This window comes from Canis aureus, chromosome 21 (genome assembly GCF_053574225.1).
Source record: "Canis aureus isolate CA01 chromosome 21, VMU_Caureus_v.1.0, whole genome shotgun sequence".
NCBI classification, from domain to species: domain Eukaryota; kingdom Metazoa; phylum Chordata; class Mammalia; order Carnivora; family Canidae; genus Canis; species Canis aureus.
The window spans coordinates 6,145,728-6,161,919 of record NC_135631.1 but is presented as its reverse complement, the minus strand read 5'-3'; the positions used below and the strand labels follow the sequence as shown (position 1 = coordinate 6,161,919).

Below are 16,192 nucleotides of genomic sequence, written 5' to 3'. Positions count from 1 at the left end.
ATAAACTGATCACTTGAAAGTTTTGTCCATGCCTGCCATCACAGCTGCTCACTAGCTTCTGTTTAGGCTTATCAAATCAAAGGTTTGTTACCATTCTCATTGATGATTGGTAAAAGTCACAATCAGTTGTGAAATGAAATTGCAGATCTTTTAAGATTTCATGAAGTTTGATGGAAAAAACGTTTGAGAGCTTTTAAAGCCTCACACATACCTGTTGACACATTACATCCCACGGACTAGCTAACAGTTGAAAACTGATAGAGAAGGTGATACCCTGAGATCTCCCAAGTAGAATAATTTAATTATCAAAAAACTGAGAGAAGTCCATGAAAATACTGTCCAAATCCCTAGACATATTTGCACAGTAATGCAGTAAGGATCAGATAGGGAGTGAGTTGTAGTTTATGGTGTCATCAATAAGTTTTTTGATAAAAGTATGCCAAAATTCCCTACTTAGTTTCCTTCTTATGTACACAGTTACATTTATAACCTAAATTATGTTATGTATAACTTTTAGTTTCATTTCTCAAGATGAAGTTTCATTTACATTTTGCTTTTACTATTTACTGTGAGAATTTGGTCCCTCATGTGGCCTTACTTTTTTATTTTTATTTTATTTTTTTTTATTTTACTTTTTTATTTCTTTAAAGATTTTATTTATTTATTCATGAGAGACAGAAAGAGAGAGAGAGAGGCAGAGACACAGGCAGAGGGAGAAGCAGGCTCCATGCAGGGAGCCCAATGTGGGACTCGATCCCGGGTCTCCAGGATCATACCCCGGGCTGAAGGTGGCACTAAACTGCTGAGCCACCCGGTTTTTTTTTTTTTTTTTTTAAGATTTTATTTATTTATTTATTCATGAGAGTCACACAGAGGCAGAGACACAGACAGAGGGAGAAGTAGGCTCCTCGCAGGGAGCCTGATATGGGACTCAATCCCTAGACTGGGATCATGCCCTGAGCCGAAGGCAGATCGCTGAGCCACCCAGGCATCCAAAAGTGGGCTTACTTTTTAAAAAAAATTAATAAATTTGGGGTGCCTGCCTGGCTTAGTCCATGGAGCATGTGACTCTTGATCTCAGGGTCATATATTCAAGACCCACTTTGGGTGTAGAGCTTACTTAGAAAAAAATTAATGAACTTAACTTTTTAAAAAAATTATTTATTTATTTATTTATTTATTTATTTATTTATTTATTTATTTATGACCCAGAGAGAGAGAGAGACAGAGAGACAGACACAGGCAGAGGGAGAAGCAGGCTCCATGCAGGGACCCGGATGTGGGACTTGATCACAGGACTCCAGGATCACGCCCTGGGCTGAAGGCAGGTGCTAAACCACTGAGCCACCCAGGTGTCCCAGAACTTAACTTTTCTAGAGCAGTTTTATTTTATTATTATTATTTTTTTAGAGCAGTTTTATTTTTTTTATTTTTTATTTATTTTTTTTTTTTAGAGCAGTTTTAGATTCACAGCCAAATTGCAGAAAGTACAAAGTTCCCATATATCCTGTGTTCTCCTGTCACCCCACCGGAGTGGTACATTGGTTACAGTTGATGAACCTACACTGATGTCATTATCATTCAGAGTCCCTAATTTACACTGATCCTCTGTGTTTTTAATTTAAAGATCCTCTGTCCTCTGCCTGTCCCTCTCTCCTCCCAACCCTTTTTCTCAAATGTTCTTTGATTTGAAGCATAAAGTATGTAGCCTTCATATTGGCTTCTTTCCTTATCAGTATGCATTTAAAAGTCTCCATGTCTTTTCATGGCTTACCATATCATGATAGTATATTTCATTTTAATACTGAATAACATTTCATCACCCAGATGTACCATAGTTTATTCATTTACCTACTGAAGGACATCTTGGTTGCTTCCAAGTTTGGCAGTTATGAATAAAGGTGTTGTAAAAAAAAAAAAAGGTGTTGTAAATATCCACGTGCAGCTTTTTGTGTTGATGCAAGTTTTCAATTCTTTGAGTAAATACGAAGTAAATACGAAGTTGTGCAATTGCTGTATTGTGTGGTAAGAGCATGTTTTGTTTTGTAAGAAATAACCAGTCTCTCTTCCAGAGTGGTTGTGCCATCTTGCATTCCCATCAGCACTGAGCGAGAGCTCCTGGTGCTCCACACCTTCCCCAGCATTTGGCATCAGCATTCTAGATTTGGGCCACTCTGATAGATGTGCACTGGTATCTTGTTGTTTTGGGTTTCTTTTTTTTTTTTTTTAAGATTTATTTAATTAACAGAGTTAGGGAGCACAAGCATGTGGAGCAGCTGAGCAGGGAGCCTGACGTGGGGCTCCATCCCATCCCAGGACCCTGGGATCATGACCCGAGCTGAAGGCAGATGCTTAACCGACTGAGCCATCTAGGCGCCCATGGCATCTTGTTTTAATTTGCAATTCCCTAATGGCATATGACATGGGGAATCTTTTTATCTGCTTATGTGCCTTCTGTATATCTTTTTTTTTTTTCCTGTATATCTTCTTTGGTGAGGTTTGTGTTTAGGTTTTTTTGCTCATTTTTTATGTTATTTATTTTTATTTTTTAAAAGATTTTATTTATTCCTGAGACACACACACACACACACACACACACAGAGGCAGAGACACAGGCAGAGGGAGAAGGAGGCTCCATGCAGGGAGCCCAACGTGGGACTCAATCCCGGGTCTCCAGGCTCACGCCCTGGGCTGAAGGCAGTGCTAAACTGCTGAGCCACCCAGGCTGCCCATTTTGCCCATTTTTTAAATCAAGTTGCCTATTTTTTTATTGTTGCATTTTAAGAGGTCTTTGTATCTTTTAGCTAATAGTCCTTTATCCAGTGTGTCTTTTGCAGATATTTTCTTCCAGTTTGTGATTGTCACCTTATTTTCTTGAATAGTGTCTTTGTGGAGTTTGAAGTTTTAATGAATTCCAGGGGCCCCTGGAACTCCATTGGTTAAGCATCTACCTTCGGCTCAGGTTGGGATTTCAGGGTCCGGAGATCCGACCCTGAGTCTAGTTCCCTGCTCAGTGGGGAGCCTGCTTCTTCCTCTCCCACTCCCCCTACTTGTGTGCTCACGTTCTTTGTTGAATAAATAAATAAAATCTTAAAAAAAATTTTTAATGAATTCCACCTTATCAATCATTTCTTTCATGGATTGTGCCTTTGGTGTTGTATGTAAAATGTAATCACCATGAGCAAGGCTGTTTATTTATTTATTTGTTTGTTTATTTTAAGGTTTTATTTATTTATCCATGAGAGACACAGAGAGAGAGAGAGAGAGAGGCAGGGACACAAGCAGAGGGAGAAGCAGGCTCCATGCCGGGACTCTGATGCGGGACTCGATCTTGGATCTCTAGGATCACACCCTGGGCCGAAGGCGGCGCTAAACTGCTGAACCACCTGGGCTGCCCGAGCAAGGCTGTTTAGATGATAGTGTGGTTTGTAGTTTTGCATTTTATGTTTAGGTCTAGGATCCATTTTGTGTTAACTTTTGTAAAGGATGTAAGGTTTGTGTCTAGATTTCTTTTCTTTTCTCTTTTCTTTTCTCTTCTTTTCTTTTCTTTTCTTTTCTTTTCTTTCTTCCCCTCCCTCCCTCCCTCCCTCCCTCTCTTTCTTTCTTTCTCTCTCTCTCTCTCTTTCTTTCTTTCTTTCTTTCTTTCTTTCTTTCTTTCTTTCTTTCTTTCTTTCTTTCTTTTCTAGATTTATTTATTCGTTAGAGACACACGCAGAGAGAGAGAGGCAGAGACATAGGCAGAGGGAGAAGCAGGCTTCTCACAGGGACCCTGATGTGGGACTCGATCCTGGATCCTGGGGTCATGCTCTGAGCCAAAGGCAGATGCTCAACTGCTGAGCCACCCAGGTGTCCTGTCGTGTCTTGTCTTGTCTTGTCTTGTCTCATCTCATCTCGTCTCGTCTTGTCTCCTCTCGTCTCGTCTTGTCTCGCCTTTCCTTCCCTTTCCCCTTCCCCTTCCCCCTTCCCCTTTCCCTTTCCCTTTCCCCTTCCCCTTTCCCCTTCCCTTTCCCTTTCCCCTTCCCTTTCCCCTTTCCGTTTCCCCTTCCCTTTCCCCTTTCCGTTTCCCCTTCCCTTTCCCTTTCCCCTTCCCCTTACCCCTTCCCCTTTCCCTTTCCCTTTCCCCTTCCCCTTTCCCCTTCCCCTTCCCCTTTCCCCTTTCCCCTTCCCCCTTCCCCCTTTCCCCTTTCCCCTTCCCCCTTTCCCCTTCCCCCCTTCCCCTTCCCCTTCCCCTTTCCCCTTTCTCCTTCCCTTTCCCTTCCCTTTCCCTTCCCTTTCCCTTCCCTTTCCCTTCCCTTCCCTTTCCCTTCCCTTCCCTTCCCTTCCCTTCCCTTCCCTTCCCTTCCCTTCCCCTTCCCCTTCCCCTTCCCCTTCCCCTTCCCCTTCCCTTCCTCTTCCCTTCCTCTTCTTTCTCTCCTTGCCCAGTGTGGAGCCCAATGCAGAACTTGAACTCATAACCCTGAGATCAACACCTGAGCTGCAATCAAAAGTTGGACACTGGGATCCCTGGGTGGCGCAGCGGTTTGGCGCCTGCCTTTGGCCCAGGGCGCGATCTTGGAAATCCGGGATCGAATCCCCCGTCGGGCTCCCGGTGCATGGAGCCTACTTCTCCCTCTGCCTGTGTCTCTGCCTCTCTCTCTCTCACTGTGTGCCTATCATGAATAAATAAAAATTAAAAAAACAAAAACAAAAAACAAAAGTTGGACACTTAACTGACTGAGCCACCCAGGTGCCCTTAGATTTCATTTTTTAATTGTGAATGTCTAGTTCCAGCACCATTTGTTAAGACTGTCCCTTCTCTATTGAATTGCCTTTGCTCTTTGTCAAGATCAGTGGACTGTATTTATGTGGATCTATTTCTGGGCTCTGTACTCTGTTCCATCGATCTGTTTGCTATTCTTTTGCCAGCACCACATTGTCCTAATTATTGTAGCTTTGTAGTAAGTCTTGAAGTCACGTAGTGTTAGTCCTGTGACTATTCAGCTTGCTTGCTTGCTTATTTATTTATTTATTTTTGTTCTGCTCCTTTGATACTGATTTGGCTATTTATTTGTTTTTGTTCTGCTCCTTTGATACTGGGTATTTTGCATCTCCAAATAAACTAGAATTAGTTTGTCAATATTGAGAAAACATTTTGGTGGAATTTTTATTGGAATTGCAGCATTGGAGCTATACATCAAGTAAGGAAGAACTAGCATCTTGGCAGTATACTGAGTCCTCCTATCCATGGACATGGAATATCTTTCCATTTTATTTATTCTTTGATATCTTTTTTTTTTAAAGATTTTATTTTTATTTATTTATTCATGAGAGACACACAGAGAGAGAGAGAGAGAGAGAGGCAGAGACACAGGCAGAGGGAGAAGCAGGCTCCATACAGGGAGCCCGACATGGGACTTGATCCCAGGTCTCCAGGATCACGCCCTGGGCCAAAGGTGGCACCAAACCGCTGGGCCACCGGGGCTGCCCCTATTCTTTGATATCTTTAAAAAGAGTTTTGTATTTTTCCTTCTATAGATCTTGTACATATTTTGTTACATTTATACCTAAATGTTTAATTTTTTCGGTTGCTGATGTACATGATAATATGCTTTTTTTAATAATATGCTTTTAATTTTAATTTCTACTTATTCATTGCTGGCATATGGGACAGTGATGGGCTTTTTTATTTTTATTTTTTTTAAGAGAGGATGGTCAGGGACAGAGGGAAAGGGAGAGACAAAATCTTAAGCAGACCCGATTCCCCCCCAGTACGGAGCATTGAGACTCAGTCTCACAACCCAGAGATCATGACCTGGCCCAAAATCAGAAGTTTGACAGTTAACCGACTGAGCCACCCTGATGCTCAGACTTTTGTATCCTGTAACCTTGCTATAATTCTGTTAGTTCCAGGATTTTATTTTCAGGCTAGTCTCTTGGCTTGCCCAGCTAATGATGCCCATGTTCTCCTTCTGGGTTTACCTATAGTGGACCCTTCCACTATCTCACTGTCCTCTATCAGCTGGTGGAAAATCTTGTCCTGTCCTTGCACAGCCCTTGTCTTTAGCTTTTCACAAGTCTGTTTTGCATCTACAATTAGGTTGTACTCTTCATGTCTTTCATATTTATGTATGTATATAAAGAAGCTGTACGCTATATGTAGAGCTTGAACTCACACACCCTGAGATCAAGAGTTTCATGCCTGGGGTGCCTGGGTGGCTCAGTTGGTTAAGTGTCCGACTCTTGGTTTTGGCTCAAGTTGTGATCTTGAGGTCATGGGATCAAGGCCCATGTTGGGCTCTATACTCAGTTCAGGATCTGCTTAGGATTCTCTCCCTCTCCCTCTGCCCTCATGTGCATTCTCTCTCTCTCAAGTAAAATAAATAGGGGTGCCTGGGTGGCTCTCTCTGCCTTCAGCTCAGGTCATGATCCTGGGGTCTTGGGATTGAGACCTCTTGCTCAATGGGGAGCCTGCTTCTCCCTCTCCCCCTCCCCCTGTTTGTGCTCTCTGTCAAATACATACATACATACATACATACATATCTTTAGGGAAAAAAAGTAAAATGAATAAACAAAATCTTTACCAAAAAAAATAATTGCATGCTCTACCAATTGAGCCAGCCAGGTGTCTCTCCATGCCTTTCATTACATATTTATACATCTCACTGTGGCCAGTACTCTTTCTGTTGAGCGTAGCCTAGGAACTGATGATGAAACAGTTAAAAAAAAAAAACAAAAAAGGCCTAGGAGGTCCATGTGAGCTGGGAGATGGAGAAAGTGGCAGCACCCCTGAACTCTGAAAGATGGAAGAGCCTCTTAGGTGAGAGCAGACAGAGGCATGCTACGTTCCAAGGGTGCTAAGAATAGTGACTTGAAATGGGTATTTTAGGAACCCTTTCTGAGGGACATTTGGTAATGTCTGGACACATTTTTTTATTGTCGCAATTGGTGGTGGCACTCCTGGCATCTAGTGGGTGGAGGAAAGGGGTACTGCTGACCATCCTACAGTACAAAGGGCAGTCCCTACTCTTCCTCCAAAAAGAATTCTTGGACCCAATGTGTTAAGAGTGCAGAGCTTGAGCAGCCCTTGGAATGGAGCACTTAAGACCAGCTTTTCTCCTTAATCTGTCTGGCATACTCTTACCGATGAACTTTTGCTGATGAGCAGCTGACATTACCTCATGATTGTCACAGAAATCCCTATTAGATACTACTACACTGTTTTATGGTGAGAAGACAGGCTTAAAAGACATCGAGTAACTAGCCCAAGGCCACACAGCTGTCTGTGGGAGCCAGCAGTTCACCAAGGTCAAAAGCTGTTCTCTTAACACAGCCTCCAGGCTTGGGGTTAAGGCAGCTATTCATTTCCACACACTGATGCTGTCATTTCACTGAAGTTTATTTTTGTTTTTGGTTTTTGTTTTTCACCTGAGTCATGGTTGTTTCAAAAGGAGTTTTAGATGGCTAGAAGAAATTTTACAAAAATCCCTCTTTCCCCCTTATTTTATTTGCGCTCCAAATTCCTTGGCTGTTTTGGTATTACCACTGTCTGATTTTCCGCGTATCTTGTCCTTTACACTTGCGGATCATTTTCCTCTGAGATACTAGTTATGTTTGAATTTTTTTCCCCTAGTCATTTGACTTTTAGAAAAAGTGAAATTTTGAGGGGATCAGGCTGTAAGAATCCAGGAGACGAGTCCTGTGTGTATTGGACTTGATGCCATGTTACATGTGGGCAATTTGCAGAAGTTTCAGTGGCTTTTTTGCTTTTCAGTAAAATACAGTTGGCTAGGTGCGGACCAGATAGCCTCCCCCCACCCCCACCCTTTTTTTTTTTTAAGATTTTATTTATTTATTTGATAGAGTGAACAAGCATGTAGGGGAAGAGATAGGCAGAGAGAGAGAGAGAGAAGCAGGCTCTCCATGGAGCAGGGAGCCCATTGCAGGGCTTGGTCCTAGGACTCTGGGATCATGACCTGAGCCAAAGGCAGATGCTCAAGCAGCTGAGCCACCCAGGCATCCCAATGACCTCCCATCTTAATCGTTAAAGGTTTCTCTAGAGCAGATAGGTCCTGTGGTTTATCATTCTCTGAGCATTGAGCTGATTGCACCTAGATATGGGTCCTTTTCCAACTGATTAAAAATACATAGATGTTTTTGATGGATGAATGGATAAGCAAAATGGCACATTTACATGGACTGTTATTTAACCATAAAAAAGGAAATTCTGATACTGCTATACCATGGATGAACCTTGAGGACTAAATGCAAAATAAAATAATCACAAGTCACAAAAAGACACACTGTATAATTTGATTTCTCTGAGATCTCTAGTGCAGTCAGATGCATAGAGATAAAGTTGATGGGGGTGGCCAGGGGCTGGGATGGGGGGTAAAGTGCAGAGTTAGTGCATTAATGGGCACAGTTTCAGTTTTGCAAGATAAAAAGAGTTCTGGAGATGGATGGTGGATGATGCTTGTAAAACAGTGTGAATGTACTTAATGCCAGTGGATATACTTTTTTTAAAAAAAGATTTTATTTATTTATTCATGAGAGACAGAGGCAGAGACATAGGCAGAGTGAGAAGCAGGCTCCCTGTGGGATCCCAATATGGGACTCTATCCCAGGACCCCGGGATCTCGACCTGAGCCAAAGGCAGACAGATGCTCAACCACTGAGCCACCCAGGTGTCTGCCCCTGAATGTATTTCATGCCGCGCTAAACAGTGTGAATGTACTTACTGCTAATGTTGTATATTTCACCACAATTTAAAAACTGGAAAAAGATAGGGGTGCCTGGCTGGCTCAATTGGTGGAACATGTGACTCTCGATCTCGGGATCCTGAGTTCAAGCCCCACATTGTGTAGAGATTACTAAAAAGGGGGGGGGGCACCTGGGTGGCTTATTCGGTTAAGCATCTGCCTTTGGCTCAGGTCCTGATTCCTGCCGTGAGCTCCCTTCTCTGCAGGGACACTGCTTCTCCCTCTCCCTCTGCTGCTCCCCCTGCTTGTGCTCTCTTTGTCAAATAAGTAAGTAAATCTTAAAAAAAGAGAGAGATTACAAAAAAAAATAACTTTAGAAAGTGTTGAAAAATTGGGAAAAAATACATGTAGACGTTTGACATTAAGAATGTCCTATTTCAGGACACCTGGGTGGCTCAGCAGTTGAGTATCTGCCTTCAGCTCAGGGCATGATCCTAGAGTCCTGGGATTGAGTCCCACATCAGGCTCCCCACAAGGAGCCTGCTTCTTCTTCTGCCTATGTCTCTGCCTCTCTCTGTGTCTCTCGTGAATAAATAAATAAAATCTTAAAAAAAAAAGAATGTCCTATTTCAAGACTTTGGACATTCCGCTAACTTATATTACTATAGCATGAATTTTTCCTGCTTAGAACGCTGTGGAATAAAATAGAAATTAATCTCTGTGAGCCCTGCTAAGTCTACAAAAAAAGGATGCAAGTCTTTTTTCTTTTCTTTTCTTTTCTTTTCTTTTCTTTTCTTTTCTTTTCTTTTCTTTTCTTTCTTTTCTCTTCTCTTTCTTTCTTTCTTTCTTTCTTTCTTTCTTTCTTTCTTTCTTTCTTTCTTTCTTTCTTTCTTTCTTTCTTTCTTTCTTTCTTCTTTCAGATTTTATTTATTCATGAGAGAGACAGGGAAAGAGGCAGAGACACAGGTAGAGGGAGAAGCAGGTTCCATGCAAGGAGTCTGATGTGGGACTCGATCCTGGGACTCCAGAATCACGCCCTGAGCTGAAGGCAGGCACTCAACTGCTGAGCCACCCAGGCATCCCAAGCAAGCCATTTTAATTTAAAAATGTGTTACTAAAATAAAATCTATGTATTACCGTGAACCCTATCTAGCAAAGTGATTGTACTCCAAAACTTTTAAAGAATATATTTTTTTGTAGTAAGGACTTGAAAATATTGAAGCCATTCCTAGATACAAATGCAGAGACTAGCTCAGAAGCTCTCTCCTGTATGTTTGCCTCATAACTTGTAGTTAAAACTTGTTCTTCGTCAAAAACACCAACTACTTCTTAACCATAAACCGAGTACTTGAATGTCAGGATGTGACATTCACAGGTGCCCAAGATCTACACTGTCTATGCCAGCTTCCTAATGCTGATGTGTTGAAGCAGGTCACATCTATTGGACTATTCAGTTTTTTTTTCCTGGGGCTGAGATGTTCCTGGGGTTTAGATGATCTTATCCACTCTGATTTGGCTTCTTTACACATGGAGTGTATTCACAAGCTATGTGAACTTTTCAGAGCAACCGGAATTGCTGGTAGTATTCAGTGTTTTCAGTAAGGTGGGTAGAAAGTCTGGAAGGTTTTGTGAAGGGGCCTTTGTTTCCTCTGTATGTGCTATGTAACCAAGAGGACAGCTTGCTCTTGCGGCTCTATGGCTGGAGAAAGGGTGAGGCATGTACGGGCAGTGCTCTGCTGTCCCACAGGACAGGGGACAGGGTCGACCATAGAAAACCAAGACGTAGCTTTTCCAGCCACGGCAGCAGGCAGCCACCTTCCTTTGCTTCCTCTCTTTCTGGTTGGATAATTTCAAAGGATTTGTTATCTGTGTTTCAATGGGGAGCACTTCTGCCACCTCTGGCCTTTCAAGCGAAGTACAACTGTGCCCTAAATGGTGACTTAACCTGCCTCTATGTCAGTGGCATTGTCTCATTTGCCTCCTGGTGGGGAAATGTCCTTTTCCTTCTCGCTCCTTGAAAAACCTCTACATTGCTATTAAGTCTGGAAACTAATTGTACTTAATGGTTACTTGTTGAGTAACCTGTTCGAATGGTGATGACCTAGTAGTGAATGGTGAGGAACTTGATTTATTTTGCACTTTGCAGGTTTTTGGGTTTTTGTGGATTTGCCTTGTGTGTGTAGGTAACATGCAAATTTCCCTGAGCTGCTTTACTGTTAACACAGTAGACTTCTGTGGGAAAGGGTGGTGCTGCAGGCTCTTTTCCTTATTTTTTTAACTACTCCTTTGTCTATAAAATCAAGTAAAGGGTTAGATTTGTGCTTATCAAACTAGAATGCCCATATTAGTACTCAAGCCACAGTGTAATCTTATAAATTTCCCCAAGAGGGTAATTGTATTAACAGATTCTGAGAGCAGTTTGTATTTACCAGTTGTGTTTATTAAAACTGAAAACTGGCCTAAATAGGTATATGAAAGTTTGAGTTTATGAGAGAACAAGCCTATTTGTTCTCAACTGGCATTTGAAACACTTGTTGAGAGAATTCGAGAAGTTCTAGTTTATTTTTTTTTAAAGATTTTATTTATTCATGAGAGACACGCAGAGAGAGGCAGAGACATAGGCAGAGGGAGAAGCAAGCCACAGGGAGCCTGATGCGGGACTTGATCCCCGGACTCCAGCATCACAACCTGAGCCAAAGGCAAATGCTCAACCACTGAATCACCCAGGTGCCCAGAAGTTCTGGTTTAAATAGTATTTCTGGGTCCTCCTGCTTTAATACTCTGTGAGCTTTTTGTTTTTTTGGGTTTTTTAAATATTTAAATTATTTAAAAATGTATATTTTATATATATATATTTTTTTTATTTATGACAGTCACACACAGAGAGAGAGAGAGAGGCAGAGACACAGGCAGAGGGAGAAGCAGGCTCCATGCACCGGGAGCCTGACGTGGGATTCGATCCCGGGTCTCCAGGATCGCGCCCTGGGCCAAAGGCAGGCGCCAAACCGCTGCGCCACCCAGGGATCCCAAAAATGTATATTTTTTAAAGTATACGTATTTGAGAGAGAGAGACAGAGATAGCAGCAGAGAGCACAAGAGTAGGGAGGAGAGGGAGAAGCAGGCTCCTGCCGAGCAGGGAGCCCAGACTAGAGCTAAATTCCAGGACCTTGGCATCATGACCTAAGCCAAAGGCAGACACTTTTTTTTTAAAGATTTTATTTATTTATTCATGAGAGAACGCAGAGGCAGAGGGAGAAGCAGGCTCCCTGTGGGGAGCCCAATGCGGGACTTGGTCCCAGGACCCCAGCATCACAACCTGAGCCAAAGGCAGACATGTTCAACCACTGAGCCATACATGTGCCCCCAAAGGCAGACACTTAACCAGCTGAGCCACCCAGGCGGCTCTAAATTTTTATTTTTTATTGCAGTATCTTAACATATAGTATTACTAGTTTCAGGTATACAACATAAGATTCAGTAGTTCTACACATTGTTTGGTGTTCATCATGATGAGGAGTGTGGTCCCTATCTGTCACTAAGAAATGTTATTATATTACTGAGTATATTTCCTATGTTGTCCTTTTAATTTCTGTGACTTAAAATAACATTTTTTTAAAAAAAGAATAAAATAAATTATTTTTTTGACAGAGAACCCAAGCAGGGGGGAGAAGCAGAGGGAGAGGGAGAACAGGCTTCCCGCTGGGCAGAGACCCCAATGTGGGGCTCATCCCAGGACCCTGGGATCATGACCTGATCTGAAGGCACATGCTTAACCAACTGAGCCACCCAGGTACCCTTGAATAAAATCTTAAAAAAAAAAAATCAGACTCCTTTTCCAGCACAGTCCTAACACAATGTGATGGATATTTCAAATATTCATTCAGATACACTCTTCAGTTTTGGCAGTAGATTATGTTCACCTGTCCCTATTTTTGCCGAGATTTTTTTTGATAATCAGTTCTCTGTAACAGTACCCATTGCTTGTAAGCTATGTGCAAAAGTATCCAAGGACTCCAAATGACTGTGTGTTGATCAGTCCTGTCTTTTAGATAGGTAATAGTCAAAAGACATTCCTACCCTCATATCTAGTCAGATATACCTTGCATTAAAAACCTATGCAGAGGGCAGCCTGGGTGGCTCAGTGGTTTAGCGCTGCCTTCAGCCCAGGGCGTGATCCTGGAGACCCGGGGTCAAGTCCCGTGTGAGACTACCTGCATGGAGCCTGCTTCTCCCTCTGCCTCTCTCATTCTCCCTCCCTCTCTCTCTCTCTCTCTCTCTCTCTCATGAATAAGTAAATCTTGAAAAAAAGAAAGAAAGAAACCTATGCAGACAGGGGCACCTGGGTGACTCATTTGGTTAAGCATCTGACCCTTGATTTCAACTCAGGTCATGATCTGTCTCAGGCTCCATGCTCAGTGTGGAGTCTGCTTGAGATTCTCTCTCCTTCTCCCTCTGCCCCTCCTGTTTGTGCTCTCTCTCTTCGTCTCCAAAATAAATAAATCTTCCGAAAGAAAGAGGAAGGAACCTATGCACACATACATCCTGTCACAGTCCAGGATCAGGTGATATTTATGTGCATCAAGGGCAGGGTCACGTGGAAGAGGCTGAGGATCCTCCAGATGTCTCTGACCTTTTCAGGGACTCCATGTGATTAATGAGAACTGCAAACAGATCTTTTGTCAAATGCCCTTTGTCCATTTGTGGATTGTGAATGAAGAAGCTTAAGATTCAGTAGGGTGTTTATATTATCAGTAGGCAGGCAATTCATGCCTGATGTTATGGTCATACTTTGGTTACTTTCTCCTGCCCGTGTGCTATTAAAAATGCCATCTCTTCTGAGTCTTCCTGATTTTCTTCATTTTCCTGCCTTTGCATTTGGCCTGCCTCCTCAGTGGTGGAATTCGGATGCCGTGTTAAAGAGCACTGTGGAAGCTCCTCTGTGCAGAGATGGCCATAGCTACTAAAGCGTAAGTTAAAGACTTTGAAAAGCCAAGAGAGCATAAACAGCATGGAAGTGAGTCTATAGGAGGAGGGCAAGAGAGGCAAGTGTTAGCAAACCTCCCCTCTCTGGATGTTATTCTAGAATTTTTATCTTGACGGGTTTTACAATGCCCTACGTGCCAGAATTAAACCCTGGCAATGAGAGAGTGGGAGGAGAAGAGAAGGTGGTGGTTTGTGTTTGTGTGAGAGCCTTCTCTTACTGGTCTCAAACTTAAAGGGAGGAAGGAAGGGTGGCAAAAAAAATAATTGTGTGAAGGAAAAAACCCAAAGTAGATGGTCAGGACCAGAGAAAAGGACCCCTGGTAGTAGTGGTAGGGGAAAAGTACCATATCTAATGGAGTAAAAATGGGTGTGTGAAGCTGGGAACTTATCATGCAGCTATGGAGAGGTTTCCTAAAACTGGGTAACTTTTCTCATTCCAAAGCTCTTAGTAATGTTTCTTTTTCTAGAGTCTAAAACCAGAGGAGTCTTTTTTATGGGCTTGATGGCTCTTAGGATCTAGCAGTTCCCCTGGAAGTGTTCAGTGGTTGGAGGCAGATTTTAATCAAATAATGATTGCCCTGGATAAGACAGAGGTTTAATATTGAGGATGGTTCAGATAAATCAATTAATGTTCAGTCTACAGTGAACTACTTAAGGCAAGTTGGCTATCACTGATCCAAAAAGAAAAATAACAACTTTATTGAGATACCATAAAATTCACCCTTTTAAATTGAGTGATTTTTAGCATTTTTAAAAAGATTTCATTAATTTATTTATTCATGAGAGACACAGAGAGAGAGAGAGAGAGAGAGAGAGAGAGGCAGAAACACAGGCAGAGGGAGAAGCAGGCTCCCTGAAGGGAGCCCGATGTAGGACTCGATCCTGGGATTCCAGGATCACATCATGAACCAAAGGCAGACGCTTAACCGCTGAGCCACCCAGGCATCCCAGATTTTTAGTATTTTTTACAGGGTTCTACAATAATCACCACCATCTTTTCAGAATATTTTCATTACCTCAAAAATAAATCATGTACCATTAGCAATCTCTCCCCATGCTCCCCCCCACTTAGTTCCTAACAACCACTAATCCACTTGATATCTTCTGGACATTTCGTGTAAAAAGAGTCACACAATATGCTTGGACTTTTGTGGCCATTGTCTTTCACTTAGTATAATGTTTTCAAGATTTGTTCGTGTTGTAGTACATATGGCACTTTATTCCTTTTTATGGTTGAATAACATTTCATTGCTTGATATACCATAATTTGTTTATCAGTTGATGGACATTTGAGTTTTTCCATTTCTTGGCCATTATGGACATTTGTGTATAGTTTTTGTGAGAACATGTTTTCAGTTCTCTTGAATATATGTGTAGGAGTGGAATTGCTGGGTCATGTGGTAACTTGATGTTTAACCTTTTGAAGATGTCACGTCACTGACCTTTCGAAGCCTCTGTCAAAGAGAATCTCTGTGAACCTCAGGAAATATCCTCCATTATGATTGAGAAGATAGTGGACAGGGTTGTTGCTTTGACCCACGGTGATCTTTACCAGGACCACATTTTCCTTGCTACCAATGATCTTGATTTTATACAGACCCTACATTGCCAACTGACTTTTTTTTTTTCTTTTTAAGATTTATTTATTTTATTTTAATTTTTAAGATTTTTATTTATTTATTAATGGGAGAGAGAGGCAGAGACACAGGCAGAGGGAGAAGCAGGCTCCACGCAGGGAGCTTGACATGGGACTCAATCCTGGGTCTCCAGGATCAGGCCCTGGGCTGAAGGTGGTGCTAAACCGCTGAGCCACCCGGGCTGCCCTAGATTTATTTATTTTAGAAGAAGAGAGAGAACATGCAAGTAAGCGTGGGAGGAGTAGAGGGGAAGGAGGGAGAGAGGGAGAGAAGAGAGAGAGAGAATCCTCAAGCAGACTCCCTGCTGAGCATGGAGCCTCACTTGGGACTTGATCCCAGGACCCTGAGACCATGACCTGAAGCTCAAATCCAGAGTGAGCTGCTCGACTGACTGAGCCACACAGGCGCCTGGTTTTTGATTTTTTGAGAAGAGTTCATTATAGTGTATGCTGTTGATTGTGTATTAGATGCCATAAAGTTTTTTTTTTTTTTTAAGATTTTATTTACTTATTCATGAGAGACACAGAGAGAGAGGCAGATACATAGGCAGAGGGAGAACCAGGCTCCCTGTGGGGAGCCTGATATGGGACTTGATCCCAGGACTCTGGGATCACGACCTGAGCCAAAGGCAGATGCTTAAGCACTGAGCCACCTAGGCATCCCAGCCATAAAGTTTTATGTGAAATAAGCTCATTATTAAAAATTACAAACCTTTAGGGGCACCTAGGTGGCTCAGTCAGTTGTGTGTCTGACTTAGGATTTCAGCTTAGACATGATCTCTTGGGTCATGAGATTGAGCCACTTGGTAGGGTGTCTGGTTGGAATTCTCTTTCTTTCCCTCTCCCTCTGCCATTCCCCCCAACTCATGGGCATATGTGAGCACAAATGCTCCCC

At 42.4% G+C, this 16,192-nt stretch overlaps 1 protein-coding gene across 11 annotated transcripts in view; it reads left to right on the top strand.

Moving 5' to 3' along the window:
- Window positions 1-16,192, top strand: part of CHKA (choline kinase alpha) — a 71,114-nt gene that overhangs the window by 3,387 nt on the left and 51,535 nt on the right. Inside the window, exon 1 of one of the 11 annotated variants that reach the window (XM_077862665.1) lies at window positions 13,415-13,645. The exons of 9 other annotated variants lie outside the window; for them this stretch is intronic. In XM_077862665.1, coding sequence (XP_077718791.1) covers window positions 13,626-13,645 — 20 coding nt within the window. In that variant the 5' untranslated portion in view covers window positions 13,415-13,625. Of the gene's footprint in view, window positions 1-13,414; window positions 13,646-16,192 lie in introns of those variants that run through there. One more of the 11 variants, XM_077862666.1, reaches the window with a different exon arrangement.